General features: G+C 39.2%; 1 protein-coding gene and 1 long non-coding RNA gene across 7 annotated transcripts in view; one reads left to right on the forward strand and one right to left on the reverse strand.

Annotated features, from left to right (window-relative positions):
- Positions 1 to 3573: 3573 nt before the first annotated feature.
- On the reverse strand, positions 3574 to 6424 carry LOC123948017. Its single transcript, XR_006819911.1, has 4 exons — positions 6253 to 6424; positions 5255 to 5300; positions 5072 to 5115; positions 3574 to 4566 (listed from the first exon to the last, which is right to left on the reverse strand). It is a non-coding gene; the product is annotated as an uncharacterized LOC123948017 (long non-coding RNA).
- A 129-nt stretch (positions 6425 to 6553) lies between these two features.
- ANKRD42 (ankyrin repeat domain 42) overlaps positions 6554 to 14790 on the forward strand; it is a 63629-nt gene continuing 55392 nt past the window's right edge. For 5 of the 6 annotated variants that reach the window (XM_046014977.1, XM_046014981.1, XM_046014976.1 and 2 more), the window contains exons 1-2: positions 6554 to 7524; positions 9358 to 9524. In XM_046014977.1, coding sequence (XP_045870933.1) covers positions 7467 to 7524; positions 9358 to 9524 — 225 coding nt within the window. In that variant the 5' untranslated portion in view covers positions 6554 to 7466. The remainder of the gene's footprint in view (positions 7525 to 9357; positions 9525 to 14790) is intronic. The other variant, XM_046014979.1, reaches the window with a different exon arrangement.

Here is a 14790-nt window from a genome sequence, read left to right on the forward strand (position 1 = left end):
AAGAAGTACTATTGAGGAAAACAAAACAGAACCCATAATGGTTAAAAAAAAAAAAAAAAGGCAGTAAACAAAGCCAAGGAAATATGGGATGATAACCCCTAGAAATTGACTGAAGAACAGGTGAGTATGGGTATTAACACTAGTTGCAATGGGTTGTGTGGGTGAGTGGTGACAAAATTTTACGAGCTACTCTTCATGAAATTTAACTGGAGATTTAACTGTAATTAGAATGAGACAAAAAGATGTTTTACATGTTAAAAGTACAATGGAGAGACCTGTGAAGAGAGCTGACTGACAGACCAGAGATTTATCCATAGCACAAAAGGAATTAGCTTTGGTGGCAGAGGGGTAATACTTCCTCCAAGATGATCACAGGTACTTACAGTTGGAACTGAAAATCCAATTCCTAGTTTTTCTTTGAGGTAGGAGGTTGGATACTGGGTGGTGATTTAGATGTGTGGCCCCCAAATTTCACTGCATTACCATCAGCAAATATTAAGAACAGATGGTCTCTGAAGGGTCTCATTTAGCAGACTCTGAGATCCCTCTACCATTTAGAAAGCTCCAACATGAAAATGTCAATTATATCTGAACTTTAAAAATCCCTTGGGTAACTTAAATGAACAGCTAGATCTGATAACTGATGTAGAAAACGACTTTGTAGCCCCAAAAGATGGAAAAGTAATAGTCAACACATATCAATGGGAACTAAAACTAATAAGTAATCTACACTGTAAAGTGTAGCAAGGAAAACCCAAGAAAGCCTCATGTAAGAAGAACTATTATTTTTTGAAGTAACAGCTGGTTTGTGAGAACTAAAACCTTTCCCAAAACCTGAAAATTTCATTGTTTGTACCCTCTATGTTCTGATTTTAACATAATCTGCTTACTTAAAACTTAGTTTTAACTTTACTGTTCTAGAAAAGACTACAAAGTTATCTCTTACTTAGCTAAAGATAAGCTTCAGAAAAAAAAAAACCTACCTATATAATTCAGATTTTCAAGTAACTAAACCCAAAATAGACAATTCATTTTGTTTTCCCAAAAAAACTTTTGTTTACAACCTGTTTAGCAACTACTAAATGCTAGAAGAAATTTATACAAAATATTCAGAAAAATACATGGCATCTCACTGTGCTGGCAAGTGAAGTTTTTAGCAGACTTAAGAGGAGGTAATCTGGAGGTAGAAATGGAGTCAGGCTATTGTAAAAAAAAAAGGGGGGGGGGGGCCGAAATTCTCTAAAAGTAGGGTTTTCTCCTAATCCTATACAGAGTTGTGCAGGTGGGAAAGAGCAAATTAAACAGCAAAACACCTGCGGGGTGAAAGTTTGGAGAGGTCCATCTAAAGGAGAGCAAGAATGCCTGGGAAGCAAGAGAAGAGAGTATTTAGCTATTTAGGCATAAGGGAAGTTGGTTACCAAAACCCATTTAATTGAATTTTTGGCCTGGGGTTGGCCCCTCTCCCTCCTCTGGAACTAAATGCAAAGAGCTGATTTATGGGGCATTTACACAGAGCCCTCTGGAAAAACTGAGAGGTGGAACCTAAGTTTCCTACTTATAAAGAGCTCCATTTCTCTAGAGTGCCAAGATGCCTAGTTCAGTGTTCTGGAATGGTTCACGTGAGACATTTTCTTCAGTCAGTTCCTCACTTACCTTGACATCCTGTGCATCCGGGGTTTTTATATCTTGATTCCCGAGTGTTACCAATAATTGGTAACTGCCAAACCAATGCCAAACACTGCCAAAACCAGTGTTTTTCTTAGCTTCTTAATCTTTCCTAACCCATGTACTCCTTAAAGGACTTTCTTTTCTTTATATAACATGTTTTCCTGTGCTTCTGTATTTTTACTGAGAATTTTTGTAAAACTTAAAAATATAGAAAATAGTCTCCTTTCACATCTTTCTTGTTCTATACTGAGTTAATCTAGATTCTTTGAAAAAAAACTTTAAAAAACTAAATGAGATTGCATATATATTGCTTTTCATTCACTTTATCACTATGTTATCTCTTTTAATAATGTAGATCTCATTTCTACAACTAATATTTCATAGGCATGTAGCATAATTCAGCTTTGTTTCACTGATGGATATTCGTGTCTAATTATTTACAACTCTAACACTTTGCAATGACTATCCTACTACAACAGAACATTATTTTGAAGATTTTACAACTGGATAGTTTCTGACTGAAGGGTAACGTATGTTTAGAGTTTCGACAGATACTGCCAAATTGTCCTTCCTGGGTCACTCCAATTTAATCTCTCACCAGCAGGGTCTTCAGACCTCTTTTAACATTCATTATCCATCTTTTAGTTTTTATCATAGTGCTGTGCAGAGCAATCCTAATGAGTTTCAGTAAATTTTGTTCATTCCCCCCGGCCCCCCAAATCGAAGTACAGTTGATGTACAACATTCATTAGTTTCAGGTGTACTTGCTTCTGGTATTTTTCATCACACTTTTGCTCATTAGTTTTTCTAGAGTTACTCTTTCTCAGACTTGATAATAAACATTGTCTACCCTCTGGTCTAAACTTCATGGTAATGTATCTTTTAAATGTTTATGTTTTCTCTGTGATCTCTGGAGCTTGTATTGCTTAGGAAGGCCTTCCTAAGATATATACAACAAATTCCTGTATTTTCTTCTAGCACTTTGATAGTATCTTTAACTCTGAAATTTTTGCACATGAAAATGAAGAGCTTACATTCCTCTATTTGAAATGCTACCGCTATAATAAGTGTATACATATGTTTCTGAATTCTAGTTTGTTCCACTATTTGTCCAGTCCTATTCCAGTTACCTCCCTGTTATACATACACTAGCTTTGTAGTTCTGATGGGTATTTGGGTGAGTTTTCATTCTTATTTTTAAAAAAACATTTTGGTTAATCTTGCACCTACATTCTTTGAGATAAAAAAATCATCTTGTGGGGCGCCTGGGTGGCTCAGTGGGTTAAAGCCTCTGCCTTTGGCTCAGGTCATGGTCTCAGGGTCCTAGGACCAAGCCCCATATCAGGCTCTCTGCTCAGCAGGGAGCCTCCTTCCCCGCCCCCTGCCCGCCTCTCTGCCTACTTGCGATCTCTGTCAAATAAAAAAAAAAATCGTTTTTTTCCATTAAAAATTGTTAAGAATTTTTAATTGAAATGCAACAAATTTATAATCTGAGGAGAATCTTATCTTTAAACACTGAGCCTACTCACCTAGGGACAAAATATATCTTTCCATTTATTCTAATCTTCTGTAATATATATAAAGTTTTACATATTTTTAATGTAGGTTTGGCTTATTTCTTGATAGATTTCTAGAATGTTTCAACATTGCTGGTGCTAATGTGAGTTCTTTACACTTAAAAGTTGATTATATCATTTATAAAAAATCATCTGTATGTTGCTGAGAGCTTACCATCTTCCTGACAATGCTGTCTTATTGATTCTCCAGGTAAACAATATAATTTATCTTAATTTCTTCCTTTCTAATTTCGTACCTTATTTACCTCACTTATTACTACTATACTGGATCCAAAATTCTCAGAACAATGTTGAATTGTATGAATGACAAAAGATATAACCTGGATCATGAAATTAAGTTTGTTTATTGCTGGTTGATACCCTTCATCCAGTTAAGCAAACTTCCTTTTGCTATTTAATATAAATTGTATTTTTAAAAAAAAATCAGTAATAGATGTTAATTTCTCAAGTGTTTTTTCAGTATCAATTAAAGTCATATAGTTTTTCTCCTTTATCTACTAATGTAGAAAATTTTCATTACCTGTCTAATGTTGACCATCCTTGTACAGGTAAGATTAACCCAACTTGGTTATGACATTATCCTCTAAATGCACTGCTGGGTCACAGTTTCCTTAGTTTTTTTTTGCATGTATTTGTAAGTAAGACTGAACTATATTTTTACTATCTTTCAGATTCTGCTATGGTTATGCTCCTTTCATAGTTGGGGCACACTCCCATTCGTCTCTATGCTTTGTTCCTGGTGACCTTCGTCAGGGATTTACAGGGCATTCTTTCACGATTATCAGTTCATTAAGGTTTTCTAACTAGAGCCAATTTTTCAAAATCTGTATTTTCCTAGAAAATTGTCCAGGTCAATTTTCAAGATTATCTGTAAAAGGCTATTCTAGATTCACTTCCAATTTTGGAAGTCCCTCTTATCTGTAATATGTTCCCTTTATTTCCAAATATCGTTTTCTTCCCTTTCCTTCTTTAGATTTGCTAAGTGTCTATTTATTGTTCTTTTCAAACAGAAGGCATTATCAATTTTATTTTCTATTTCATGAACATCTTATTTTTAATTCCTTTACATTTATTTTGGGAGATTTTCTTTTTTCTGCTTCTCTGCTATTTTGATTTTCTTTTCTGATCCTTCCTGCCATTTGTGTATCCCTTAAGGATGTGCTGACCCTCACTGAATTTATCCATATAGCAACAAATGAAACCTTTATCATTATTATGTAAGTGGCTACAAACTCTCTATTAATTTGGAGTCAGCCAGAGTGGGTTCCAATTCCCCAACTCCTATTATGTGATCTTGGCCAAATGTGAGTAGTTTCTTCATCTGTAAAAACAAATAATAATACAGATTAAGTCCGAAACTATTTGCAAATCATTTAGCAAGAAACTGGCCCCTATTAAAGTAACTCAATCGATGTCTGATAAGACAAAACACCTCAGTTGCTCTATTTCTAAAAATAAGCAGACTGGGATGACATCCCAAATTTCATCCCAGCTGTAAAAAAGATGATTTTCGGGGTGCCTGGGTGGCTCAGTGGGTTAAAGCCTCTGCCTTCGGCTCAGGTCATGATCCCAGGGTCCTGGGATCAAGCCCCACATTGTGCGCTCTGCTCAGCAGGGAGCCTGCTTCCCCGTCTCTTTGCCTGCCTCTCTGCCCACTTGTGATCTGTCAAATAAATAAAATCTTAAAAAAAAATGATTTTCATTCTATCAGTTCATCCATGACAACTGACCATCAAGCCACATGCTAACCCACACCACAGCTACTAATTTCTCCCCTCAAACGAAGTATTCCAAACGTCAGGAACACCAAGAAATACAGTCCCTACCTCCCAGAAGCTCAGGGTCCTTGGGGAGTCAGGGTGAAGATCAACTGTTAAATAGATAATTTTAAAATAATGTGAAAAGTGGTCTAATAAAGGCTGTGGAAATTCAGAGACTTTGAGAAGTATGTCCAGCAAAAATCAAATTTCTAGGTTGGATACCTAATTCAGATACTTTATAATACTTACTAGCTGTGAATTTTCAGGCATTGTCTTTGGTGATTTTTGTCTCTATCTGTAAAAAGAAGAATACGGTTCCGATAGGTTAAGTTAAGGATTAAATAACAAAACTAATAGAAAGTACTTAGTACAGTGTCAGACTCACAGGAACTCAGCAAATGGAAATTATTAGTATTACCACTATTACAAGAGGCTATGGCAGTTAAAGTCAACTTACTGTACTTCAAGAGAGGTAAGATAGGGTCAGGGTAATTTCCCAAATGTGTTTAAGAACAAAACCTGTGCCAAAGAAAAAAGGATGGGGAAAGGGGGGGCGAGTTGAAAGGGGAATTAAGGTGGAGGGCAGAGAATTCTACTCTATTCTCTGCAGCTAGCACTAAATCCGACCCATCTATTTTCTTCTTTTGTTTTTGTTAAGAAGGCTGCACGCCCAACCTGGGGCTGGAACTTATCACCCTGAGATCAAGAGTCGCGCGCTCTACCAACTGAGCCACCCAAGTGCCTCGCGGCCCCTGGCCCCACCCGGGTATTTTCAATAAAGAGTGAATGGAAGAATATATGTTAAGCAATAAGGTCAGAGAAAAAGATTTGGGCCAAACTGCTGAAAGTGAACAATTTACATTAAAAGGAGCCTTGGATTTGGAAGTCAGGAACTGGGGCAGTCTTTTGACTACTGACCTGTGTTTATACTGGCTCCGTAACTTACCTGTTTGTCCTTAACGAATTACTGATACCTTGAATCGGCTAACCTACAAACCAGAGACAACACCTACCTTACAAAAATTGATAAGTACAAAGCAATTACCGAAGAGCCTGGCACTAATAAGCATTCAATAATGAAAGCAGCTGCAGCTGCTAACTTTTCCTTTGGGTCTTTCTCCACGCCTGTGAAACGCTAAGGTAAGAACATATTTCCTCCAATGTTCCAGCGAGCACTGAGAAACTATACTAGGTTTGTCAAGGACGAAGAAATGCCCCACCCGGCCCGCGCCACACAGGTCACCTACGCAAACTGCAGTCCTGGAACCTCCACCTGCTTCGTTGAGCCATGGAAAGCGCGACGGATGCTAGGCCATTAGAGAGAAAGGGCCTAGATAATTTGGATGTGAGGCCGTACGGAATTTCACAAGATCCGGTCCTTACCACCCTCCGACGTCTCTAGAGGCGAAGCCTAGAAAAAGGTGGAGGGGAAGCCGGAAGTGACGCAAGGCCGTGAAGAACAGGAAATGACCGCAGCACGCCGGAAGTTTACCCGTTTCCAAGGCAGCGGCTCCAGCACACCTCCAACCGGTTGGCTCGAGTCGGGAGGCTGGAAAGCAACTTGGAGGAGAGGGTCGTAGCCCACGGCGGCCGCCGCCAGAGCGACTCGCGGGGAGTAGCAGCCGAAGACGGCGGCCGCCTCAGTAGCCACCGCGTGTGGAGGATAAACGGCCGACACGGCCAGCGCCGGGGCCAATTAAGGCAGAGAGTTGGCGAAGACCAGGACTGTAGTCCCAGCGAAGACAGGGAAAGAATCCGTGAAGACGGCGGCCACCTCCGTAGGGACTCTAGCAGGAGACTAAGTGAAGACATCGGTTTCTCCGGCAGTGACTCTAGAAGAGTCAGTGAAGACCTGGGCAGTGTCTCTCGGGAGAGAGTTACGGGAGACGGTGGGCGCCGTCAGAGCAGCTCCTGGGAGAGAGTAAGAAGAGACCAAAGCTTCAGCAGCAGCGACGTGAATTTAAGTGAGGTCAGGAGCCACCAAACTAGTGACTGCGAGGGACTAGTCGGAGAAGACCGCGGCCTGTGCTTCAGTGATTCTTGGGAGGGTGTCAGAGTAGTCCCGGACCCCAAACCCAGCCATTCCGGGGAGAGAGGCAGTGACTACTGCAGACGCCGCCTCAGTGGGTCTTGGGAGGAAGGGAGTGTCGATGGCGGCCACAGCCTCAGTAATTCCTGGGAGGGAGTAAGTGAAGACCGCGGCTACGCGGCCAGCGACTCCTCGGGGGTGAGCGTCAGCGTAGACGCCAGCCGCTGTCTCCGTGGCTTCTGGGAGAGAGAACGTATAGACGAGGGCTTCCGCAGCGGGAACTCTTGGGAGAAAACCCGGGAGGATCGGGTACCCCGTCTTAGCGACGACGAAAGCAGCCACTGCAGTGGCTCGTGGGTGACAGCAAGTGAAGACCGCCGCAGCAGCGGGGGCCTGGACTCGGGTCCTCCCCGGAGTCCGAGGGATCGCACCATGCCAGGGGTGTCCGATTCAGGCCCTTCCACCTCCTCTAGGGAGAGTGCAACCCCGTGTGAGTCAGACTACTTCGCTTGCCTTTGTCTATGTCACTCTTTCCTGATTTCATCCACATCTGCTTTGGTCCTTTCTGGCAGTTTCCTTTCTCAGCTGTGACTCCTAATTTCCCTTAATTGACTTATTTTAAGTGGGTCCCAAAGCTGCTCACCTGTTTCTCATCCTCCGTCACTCCAGCTTTCCTCTCGTTCTTTCCACCTGCACTATTCCTGAGACTTCTAGTCCAGACTGACATAAACGCTTGTTAAATGTTAGACTCTTGGCTTCTCTGCAGCATTTGACCCTGTGGAGATGACTTTAGACTTACCTAGTTTCCTTCCTTCCACTCTATTGACTCTCCCTTTCCCTTAGTTAACTTTTCTTCCATCCTCTCCTTAAATCCTGTTATTTCCCCCTGGATAATGCCATCACTGGTGCTTTTTTCCCTGGTCGTGTGCTGTTACTGAGAACTGACTGGGAAACTTGTGGCTGTGAGATTCTTGTGCCATCTTGGTTTGAGCAAGGACTATTGATAACACCTTTAATGATTTAATTTTTTGAGGTTCAGTCATTTTCTGTGATACATTATAGCCCCCAAAGAAAAATACTCCCAAGCATTCGAGGCCAGGTGGTATGGTTTCTTATATCCTGTTCAATGTCTTAGCTTCTGCCTGCCAAGCACTGTGATAATACTGAATAAGGAAAGGGTTAAAGTGTAGGCAGGGAAAGATATTATCACAGTGCTTGGCACATCGTAGATGCTCAGAAAGGATTTTTGAGTAAAATGTGCAGCATTTTGTTAAGGAGTGCTATAAGATATGATACTAGCCCTCAAGAAATTAGTATTTGAGTTGTGGAGAAAGGACATATACATAGATAGTAGTATAGATTGCATAGATTATCTACCAAAAATTCAAAAACAATTTGAGGTCAGGAATCGTGCCTTTTTGTTCAGGCTATACTTTGATTAAACTCTACTTCTTTCTCTTCCAACAACTGTTCGTGCTTAGGTACCTTTGTTGCTTCTGGCTTAAGGCACACATTAAAATATTTCACAGTCACAATGTAGTCTTGATGTTTGGAACATTAAATTGTAAAATATAAGACCACTGGAGTGTTATGAAGTAAACATTGTGACCTGCCATTCCTTTCTTAGTATAGTATATATGAGAAGGATAAGAAAAATAGATTGTAGAATATATCAGCCTATGTGAGATAGGGCTCTGGTAAAATCACTGGAGAGTAGGCCTCTCTTGTGGAGAATGCACTGGGTGTATTTCAGAATGGTTACTTCCTCCCTTTCCCTGCCAAAGGCATAAAGTAATTCTTCTTTTCACAGTGATAACCTGGTGGGATTTACCCTCGTGGGGTAAAATCTATGAAAATATGGGGCCTTCTAAGACTGTAGCCCCAGAACGTTTCTCACTTGTAGGCTAATACTTGCCCAGCCTCTAGCAGTTTGTCAAAATTACCATTTCAGTGCTTCAAAGTTTATGGCTCCAGTGGCTTTTGCTCCAGGTAAGCTGAATTTGTTTGTGTTTCTCTGTATTTATGTGTCTCTCCAGACTCAGGGAGGCAACTGGCTCTGAGATCTTGGTTCTCTGATGAGTCCAAGAAAAGTTGTTGATTTTCCTTTTGTCCAGCTTTTTCTTTACCTTTGGGAGTGATAACTTCTGTGCTGTTTATGTGTTAGAGCTGAAATGGAAGTGTGATTGAAATGTTAATCACAAACATCTTTGTAGTAAATTGTTTGGAAAGCCAAAGTGATTTTGTGCTTTCTTTTGAATCATTGCTTTAGTCTTTTTTTTTTTTTTTAAGTTTTGTAATATACATTAAACAATTTGATTTTCAGTAGGTACCCGGAAGAAGGTGCATTTTGGTAACATACATGATGCTGTACGGGCTGGAGATGTAAAGCAGCTTTCAGATATAATAGAACGAGGAGCCAGCATAAATGAAGTAGACATTCTCCATAAGTTTACCCCTTTACATTGGGCAGCACATTCTGGAAGTTTGGAGGTAAGAAGCTGTATAAATTATTAAACTGAAGTAAGTTTACAACTGTTAGCAATTTTGAAATTTAGCAAATAGGACTGAGACTTTATGCTAGGCACTGGAAATATTTTTTCTCTTCATTTCATTGTAATATTTGTTGTTCTATTTACTGTGCCTTTGTAACAAATTGTCTCAAAAGGTAGTGGCATGAAATGACCATTGGTGCTCAGGAGTAAATTAGGAGTTTGGATCTCTGGGACAGCTTGTCCTGTTTTGTGATGTGTGGGGCTTCAGCTAGAAGATATAAATGCTGAGTCTGGAATCTTCTGAAGGCTTGTTCATGCAGGTGTCTGGTAGAAGATGCTAGCTATACCCTGGCCACCTTAATTCCTCTCCATTTGGATTTTTATGTGAAGTCTCTCCACCTGGGCTTTTTTGTGATTCCTCACAGTGTAGTTACTCTGTTCCAAAGGAAAGCATGGAGGGTAATTTACAGAAGGTAGCATGTGAATATCCAGTTCTTTCAATCCTAGCATTTTTCCTATAGTTATTTTAGATTTTTAAAAAAGAGATGGAATATTGTAGTTGCATATGAAGTCCCTTAGCACCCCCCTCAGGTGCCATTCCTCTCCTCCCAACTCATATGTTGTTATTACATAGGATTATAGCATTGTTTTTAATGACATTTTATATAAATGACACCATACTATTGTATCATCTTGTAGCTTTTTGTGTTCAATGATGTGTTTTTGAGTCTTAACTATGTGATTACATTTATGTACTCCATTTCTTTGAGCCATGTTCCAATACCATTTACTTAGATTAATATCAGAATTTATCCACTTTTTGATTGATGGCTATTTAGTTGGTTTCCATTTTCAGCTAGTACAGGCAGTGCTTAGTGAATATTTTTATGCAGACTTTCTCTTGGGTTGTGTGCAAAGCCACCTGGACTTCTTCCTCATGATTCAAGATTGTGTGGAGCTTATTTTTATGACTACAGCATGTAGGCTGCAGTGGGTCTGTTCAGTACAAAGTCTCTTATTGCCCCTAACACACAGAGACCGTTTTCTATGAATATGGTTTCTCTGTGTGATTTCCAATTTTAGTATATATGCTGCCGAAGCGAGCACTCTGTGTGATTTCCTGTTTGGGCTTCTCTGCTTCTTGGAACCAAATCTGGTCCTGAGGATTATATTAAATAGCTTGAACTTTATCCTGTAGGGGATGGAGTCATGGACTTAAGGAAGGTTTCAAGTAATATCAGATATTAGTTTGAGAGCGGTAACTTTATACTCTCCACCAGTTTGTGTGTCCTGCTTGAACTGTTGTAAACAAGGATTTTTGCTTTGGCCTTTTAGTGGCTCCCTTTCACCTAGGAGAAATGTGCCTTGACAGTTCTTCATGAGTTTATAACCCTGGGTGGGTATTTTTTTCTGTTTCCTTCCACATCCCTTCTGGATCCCACTTTGGTGGATTTCCCATCTGTTCTCTGGCTTCAGATGTCAGTCCTAGTTTCATCAAAGATGGGGTGTACTTCCTGCTTATCTTGCGCTTTTTTTTTTTTTTTTTAATGATTGCTAAGAGAGGAAGAAGTGATCTTATTCTGCCGTGATCAAATAGGATGGGGTTTCCTCTCTTTCCTGGTATCCTTCATCCTTTCTGATTACTCTCGGTCTTTTTTGATTAACATCCTCTGCCTGCTCTACAAATAGAGGCATTTTTTTATTCCTCTTCTAATGACCTTTTCTCTCCTACTTTATATCCTTTCTTTTAGAGTTCCTTGGCTTTACTGCTACTACAGAATAATTCATTGGTTTGCTTTTTCTCTTGAACTCTGGCTTATGTATCAGGTGCTTGATCAACACCTCAGGCATATCTGATAGGATCTCACATTGGTCTAAAACTAAACCAGTATCCTTTTCCCTCCCTTTCTTAGTTTTCCAGGCTAATGACTTTGCATCATTATTGACTTGTCTCCATTTTTTCAGGAAGCAAACACAATATCAACATTTGTCTGAAGGTGTACTTCATAATGCACGTTGATGCAGTGAGAACTGATTACCAGATCCTTGATTTTGTTCCATCTTTGTCTCCTGAGTTTGTCCTCTCCATCCTCCTAGCTATTGCTTTAGATCTGATTTCTTCTTTTCTGTCTCATCCACCTTTAGTTCATATTCAGTCTAAAGTTCTCCCTCTAAAACTAATATCTGATGTTACTTGAAACCGTTCTTAAGTCCATGTAGTGACGCTGTCCTCCGTAAGTTATTATAAAGTTTAAGATATTTACTAGAAGGGACTTCTCTCTCCAACCTCATCTCCCATCATACTTGTTTTACTCTGTAGTACTGGTGACTACTGTCATGTCCTACACTAGTCTGCTGTTTCAGGTAACCGTAAACTTATGTTGTTTTTATCTGCTTGCTCTCATCTCTTCTTACTGGTTACTTGGTTGAAAACTAGGCCAGGCAGCACCCACTTGGTAAAGCCTCTATGTTCCCTGCCCCCCTTATATTCCCCAATAAAATACCTAGGATCTACCCCTAAGTCTTATACATATCTTAAAAATTGTATTTGTTTGTATTTATCACATTGAATATATCACTTTGAACCTCTTTTAGATTTTTGAACTTTTTGAAGGTACCATTTAGGTTTTATTCCTCTTTTTTTCCCCAGCATCTGGCATAATGTCTGATATATTGGATTCATAATAAATGTTGGCTATATTGCTGAATTTTTTGATTTTTAAAAAATTTTTTAAATTTTAATTTTAGATGTCTAGAACAGTGTATAACGGATATTCCAGAAATGTTTGTTGAAATTTTAACAAAAATAAATCTAAACCAAAAGATTTTGGTGACTTTCTACCTTCCCATGTAAAGATCATCTCCTAATTATCTACTTGAGTACTACATTAATGCCTTTACATTTTGTTATCCTTTCTGAAATATCTTTTTTTTTTTTAAAGACTTTATTTATTTATTTGACACAGAGAGCCAGAGAGGGAACAAAGCAGGGGGAGTGGGAGAGTGAGAAGCAGGCTTCCTGCTGAGCAGGGAACCCGATGCAGGGCTCTATCCCAGAACCTTGGGATCATGACCTGAGCCGAAGGTAGACATTTAATGACTGAGCCACCCAGGTGCTCCCTTTCTGAAATATCTTAAGACTGTGGTAGTTATGTTGGAAAAATGAAATGGTCACTAAATAAACAATTGGTAAAACCTGTTTTATTAGACTTCAATTCTTTTCCTTCTGTCAGATGGTATCAGTTCTTGAGCCCCCTATAGTAAACTTTATTTCAGGTATATTTTTCGCTGCCAGAATTTCTTTTCCTTCTTTCTTTTTTTGAAAAAATAATTGTCTCTTTGTACATTTTTTTTTCATTTTTTTTCAATTGTATTACATCTTTCACATTTTGAAGTTAACTTTGGAAATACAATAGTATTTCATGTATGTGGATGGGAATCAGTATTTGAATATTTATTCATGGTCACAAAATAATTAAAATTATTCAAAATTAAAATGAATCTTTATAAATAAATGTACTGCAATTAAATTATAGTCTCAAAAACACAGATATTTATGGTTTTATTTAAATTTCATAAGATTTATTTTTATCCTGAAATTTGGAGTTGAATTGTTTCCCAAACATATTGTGAATTAGGCAAAACTTTAATTCAGTTAACACATTTTTTTTTTTTTAGATTTTTTTATTTTATTTATTTGACAGAGAGAGATCACAAGTAGGCAGAGAGGCAGACAGAGAGAGGAGGAAGCAGGCTCCCTGCAGAGCAGAGAGCCTGATGCGGGGCTCGATCCCAGGACCCTGAGATCATGACCTGAGTGGAAGGCAGCAGCTTAATCCACTGAGCCACCCAGGCGCCCCCAGTTAACACATTTTTATAAGTGTTTGTAAAAAATTGTTTCTAAGGATTTTATTTATTTATTTATTTGACTAAGAGGGAGAGGGTACAAGCAGGGGGAACAGCAGAGGGGGAGGGAGAAGCAGGCTCCCTGCTGAGCAGGGAGACTGATATTGGGCTCTATCTCAGGGCCCTGGGATCATGACCTGGGCTTAAGGCAGATGGTTAACTGACTGAGCCACCCAGTAGCTCACCACTGAAGATTTTATTTTATTTATTTATTTTTTTAAATAATCTCTACACCCAACATTGGGCTTGAACTCACAACTTGGAGTCACATGCTCCACTGACTGAGCCAGGCAGGCACCCATATATATATTTTTTCATAAGTGTACTCTTTAATCCTCATCACCTGTTTCAGCCACTCTCCACTTACGGCTTCTCTGATAACTAACTCTGATAACATTTGTTCTCTATAGTTAAGAGTCTGTTTCTTGGTTTGTCTTTTTTTCCTTTGCTCATTTGTTTTGTTTCTTAAATTACAAATAAAAGGTAGATCATATGGTATTTATCTTTCTCTTATTTCTCTTTGTCTATATTTTCTATTGGATGAGTAATTGTCATCATACTTTAATTCTTTAAGTATAGTATAAATTCTTTTAAAAATAGTTTCAGTTCTCTGGAGCTATTTATAATAGCTGCTTTGAAGTTCACACTAAGTCCAACATCTGGGCCCTCTCAGAGATAGTTTCTATTGATTGTTGTCCCCCCCCCCCCCATGTATGGGTCACACATTCTTTGTATAATTATAATCTCATAATTTTTTAGTTTGCCTAGACATTTTGAAAACTACATTTTAGATTATCTATTGTAGTAGCTTTGAATTCTGATCCTATTCACTGCATCCCTCCCAGATGTGCTTATTGCTATGTATTTGCTTGTTGACTTGCTTGGACTCATTGTGTAGAGTCTGTTTCCCCACAATATGTAGTCTACTCAATTTTTTTTTAATTTGTTTGTTTTGGTTTTTAAAAATTCTTGTTGGTATTTTTAAGTCTGGCTAGGGGTCACTCTTGGGTCAGTGATTGATCAGGGTTGTGCTTGAATACCTTTACCTAGTAAGGATTCATCTTTTGCTGAGTCTGTGTGTGGCTTGGAGAATGTTTTCAAAGTCCAAATAGTTTACAGGTCAACCTGACTTTCTTTTTTGTTGTTGTTGTTGTTTTTCCCCAAATGTGTTTGCAAGGCCTTAGGTTTAGCCAGGAATGTCTAGCCAGCTTGGGCCCTCTTCAGTCTTTCCTGAATATAAGCAGGTTTGTACATGTACCTGGCCTTGTAGATGACAAGGGTTAAGGGGAATCGTAGCAAGGCCCACTTGTTGTCTCATTTCTTGGCTTTTGTCCATTAATTTTCTGGGTGGTCGTTTG

The sequence above is a fragment of the Meles meles genome, chromosome 8, assembly GCF_922984935.1.
Source record: "Meles meles chromosome 8, mMelMel3.1 paternal haplotype, whole genome shotgun sequence".
NCBI lineage: Eukaryota > Metazoa > Chordata > Mammalia > Carnivora > Mustelidae > Meles > Meles meles.